Source organism: Echinops telfairi, unplaced genomic scaffold (genome assembly GCF_000313985.2).
Source record: "Echinops telfairi isolate 266 unplaced genomic scaffold, ASM31398v2 ScPeMD7_28;HRSCAF=97, whole genome shotgun sequence".
Classification (NCBI taxonomy): Eukaryota; Metazoa; Chordata; class Mammalia; order Afrosoricida; family Tenrecidae; genus Echinops; species Echinops telfairi.
The window spans coordinates 477,419-481,224 of NW_022103925.1; the positions used below are offsets into that span (position 1 = coordinate 477,419).

Genomic DNA, 3,806 nt, shown 5'->3' on the forward strand with positions numbered 1-3,806 from the left:
TCTCTGGAACGTGGGTCTCTCATTGGTTGTGCAGGTGGCTTCCTGGAGATGTGCGCCTGAGCTCTGGCATGTCTCCTGTCTCCTTGCTGGTGCTGGCGCTAAATCTCCTACTGTTGACGATTAAGGAGTCACTGCGGACAAAGGTGCTCCTGACCCAGGCCGCGAGAGCTTCCGTCACCTCCTGTGGTGGGACAGTGGGACATGGAATCTGGGAGACGGGGAGCGTGGATGCGCTTGAATGTGGTGCTGGAGGAGAGCATGGAAAGGCCGTGAACAGATGAAAAAAGAAGCAGCAGCACAGCCAAGGCCAGGGTGGCAAGAGTCTGTCTGACGTGTGTGGACATGCTGTCAGGAGACTGGTCCCTGGAGAAGTGTTTGTCAAGTATAGAGGGGCAGCGAAAAAGAGCAAGGTCCTCCACGGGATGACGTGGCGGCTGAACGATGGGCTCAAATGTGGGCATGTGACGAGGTGGGTGCAGGACCAGGCAGCGCTTCTCTGTTGTCCACAGAGTCGCTGTGGCTGGACCTGACTCGACAGCCCCTGACAACCACCGCAACCAGGGGCTGCCTGGGGCCACCTTCGTGTCCCCTCCCTTCTCTCCAGCCCCCACAGATCAGCTCACACCTTCTTATTTTAAGGCCCATGGGGGTGCCCAGGGCTCAGACTCACGTCACTGAGCCGCCTTCTCTGGGAGGGCTCATACTCTCGCCTCTCCCCTGGGGTGGCCCACCCGGGGTCAGGGTGGCTTCTGCTGGGCACCTCGCTCCAGCTCGGTGTGGTGCTCCAGAGGGCTGGGCTCTGTCTTTGGTACTTGGTTTATTTTTCTTTTATGTGGATCTGAGACCTCCCTCCGAGGCCCTCTCCCCACGGGAAGCAGGACCCCCTTGCTCTTTTCTCTGTGGCTGCCCTTGAAGTGTTTGAGGTCATTCCCCCAGGCCGCTCACGTGCCCCCACTGACCACTGTGACCAGTCACTCTGCTCCAAGTGAGGCCCGGAACTCGACCCTGCGCCTGCCTCCCTTGGTGACGTGCACCCCGTGCCCAAGCCGGCTAACTGGACATCTGGAAATGGCCGCCAGCTAGGGCAGCTTTGCCATCGCATTGATCCAGTTTCCGTATTCCGAAAACAGGGCTTTAAAAATAGCAAATGACACGGCAGCGTCATCGTCTCTGTTGTCACCTTCATTGGGCTGGGCATCTGTACTCAGTGCCCAACCCTCTGCTTTACCACCCGCCAGAGCAGCTGACCGCCCAGGTCTCGTCCAGTTTCCTCTGGTTTTGAGAGCCCCCTGCACAGCCTCGGAGGGGCTCCCCTCAGGAGAACTTGGGACACTTCCAGAACACCCACGTGTGGTCACACTTGCGTGGTCTGCTGAGCTTCATGCCAAAGTGGGGGCCTCATTTCCTGGTGGCGTCCATAAGCCAGCGAGTGGGTGGACAGGGTGACGGCCATCAAGTTCCCAACTGCAGTGTGGCCGGAAAACAATGGAGGGTGTGAAGAGACATTGTGTTGGTGACCTTGGTAAAGGTCAGCCCTAGAGTGGCCGTTGAGCTGTGGAAAACATCCTCGGTGACCTTTCGCAGTGTCCACTGAAATGGCTCTGCAACTGTGTGTCTATATTGTGCCTCAACCCCAACAGGGGCTTGTCCCAGGTAAGTTCTTTCCACACCCCCACCTCTTCCCCAGTGAGCCAGAGCTTCGCAGGGCCCCTGAAGCATCCATCCATTTGGCCTGCACCTCTAAGGGAGACCAGGCTTCTGAGGGGCCCCCGGCAGCTGTGCACATCTGGGTCCCTTGTCTGTCCGCACACCGACCTCTCCCCTATTGGTGCAGATTCTGCCGGAGACTCCCGTGGCCTCCATGTGACGTCCCAGGCGACCCGCCCTGCGTGCTCGGGATGCCGGACTGCCGCTCCTGCCCGAAGACAGACCCCCTGCTCTAGATGCTGGCTGCCGGCGAGGACGCAGGCTCCTCCTGGAGGCCAGGCAGCTCCCCGCGTCCCTGGAGTGAAGACCCCCTCAAGACCCCACTGAAACGCCCGCTGTGCGAGATGCCCAGTGTTACGCGGCTGGCCGCCACCTGAGCCCATGTGCCCCCCTCCGCATCCTCCTGGACCTCGTGCCACCTGGAAGCCCCTCCTGCCCTCGGCCCCCGGCCTGTGTGTGAGTGCGAGATGTCGCTGCTGCGCGCGCTGGGCCCCGTGCAGACCTGGCTGGGGCAGGAGCTGGAGAAGTGCGGCATCGATGCCTTGGTTTACAGCCGGTACGTCCTCAGCCTGCTGCTCCACGACAGCTGCGACTACGACCTGCAGGAACAGGTGCGCCCTGTGGGCCGGGGGGTGGGGTGGGGGTGGGAGGAAGCAGCCCTATGCCCTGCAGCTTGTGAATGGGTCCACAGCTGATAATGTAAAGATACCATGCTGGCATGTCACCAGCAAACTGTTGAGGACTTCCCAAAGGAGCCCTGGTGGCACCTCTAACCACAAAGGTCAGCTGCTGGTGCTCCCTGGGAAACAACTGGACCCTTGTGGTCTGTCCTGCAGGGCCGGGTCATTTGAGAGTCACAGTGGACCTGGCACCACAGCCCTGGACTTGCCGGTGGCATTCCAGCACCGACTCTCAAGTCTCGTCACCTGGGGCAGTTGGTGATGGGTGGATTGGAGCAGCTCTGCTCCAGAGTGGTGGCTTCCAAATGTTTTAGGGGTTTCACCAGTTGTGTCTTGGCTGGTTCCTCATACAACATTTGCCATTCTTACCCTGTTGTGCAACTCAGGGACATCGTCATCTTCACCAGCTGGGTGGTGAGCCTGTCCCCACTCCCCTGCCCCCAAATTGTGTCCTGGCCCCTGCAGAATCCTACAGCTCCCCGGCTTTTCAGTCTCCTCCCCGAGCCCTGGCCCGCCCAGTGCACTTGTCCCTTCTAGCGTCCAGATTAGTGAGGCCACGGTGTTGTCTAGTGTTGTCCCCGGGCTGGCCTCCTCAGGACACCGCTGCTGAGGGACAGACGCTCAGCTGCAGTGGCATCAGTGACTCACGCCTGTTGCTCCCAGATCTTCAGGAACGTTTTCATTATCTTGTCCATTTGAACTGCAGCTAAACTGCCTGTGGTCACAGCGCCGTACAGGTGGCCGGGCACACGGCTGTGAGCCAGCGGAGGCTGCACTGCCTCTGAGAAAGCTGCCCCCATCCCGGAGACATCTTGGCCTACGGCTCCCTTCCAGGAGGAGAAGCTGGTGGTGGCATTGCCCCAGCCCCACTATCGCCCCATAGGAGTCAGCTTGGCTGGGTGCTGCCATGCACACACATGCCCTGTGCCCTGTCAGAGCCCCTGGCTTTAGTTGACCTCAGGTGGGAGGAGAGAGTGTTTTCTTGTTGCATTAAACCATTGTGACCAACATGGAGAGCAGGAGTTGACTTTCAGTGAAGTTCCCTCCAATCATAAAGCAGCCGCACAGCCCTCTGCACGTGCACGGCTCTCACCAAGACGCCGCTCGTCCTTCTTCAGCCGTGCCAGCTGCTGGCGGCGCGTGTCGCCTCTAGCTGGCTTATGTGGCCACAGCACTTCCGGTGTGGGTGGTGGGAGCCAGGCACCATGGAGATAGAGGGGCTTGTGTCAAACCTCATCCTCAGAAAGTGTGCTATTCTAGTGGGTGTTGTCACTGCACTCATTTATCAGGCCAGTACGAGAAGTCGAGAGTACAAGAGGGCTTGTCCAGTTTTCTTTTCCCCTTGGTGCTCCATCCCCTGGTGCTCCATCCTCCCCAATCCTCCTTCCCCCTGGTGCTCCATCCTCCTCTGTCCTCCTT

At 59.6% G+C, this 3,806-nt stretch overlaps 1 protein-coding gene across 5 annotated transcripts in view; it reads left to right on the forward strand.

Moving 5' to 3' along the window:
- The first annotated feature begins 1,836 nt into the window (after positions 1–1,836).
- Positions 1,837–3,806, forward strand: part of KIAA0232 (KIAA0232 ortholog) — a 24,158-nt gene continuing 22,188 nt past the window's right edge. For all 5 annotated transcript variants that reach the window (XM_045289456.1, XM_045289458.1, XM_045289457.1 and 2 more), the window contains exon 1: positions 1,837–2,318. In XM_045289456.1, the coding sequence (XP_045145391.1) occupies positions 2,175–2,318 (144 nt within the window). In that variant the 5' untranslated portion in view covers positions 1,837–2,174. The remainder of the gene's footprint in view (positions 2,319–3,806) is intronic.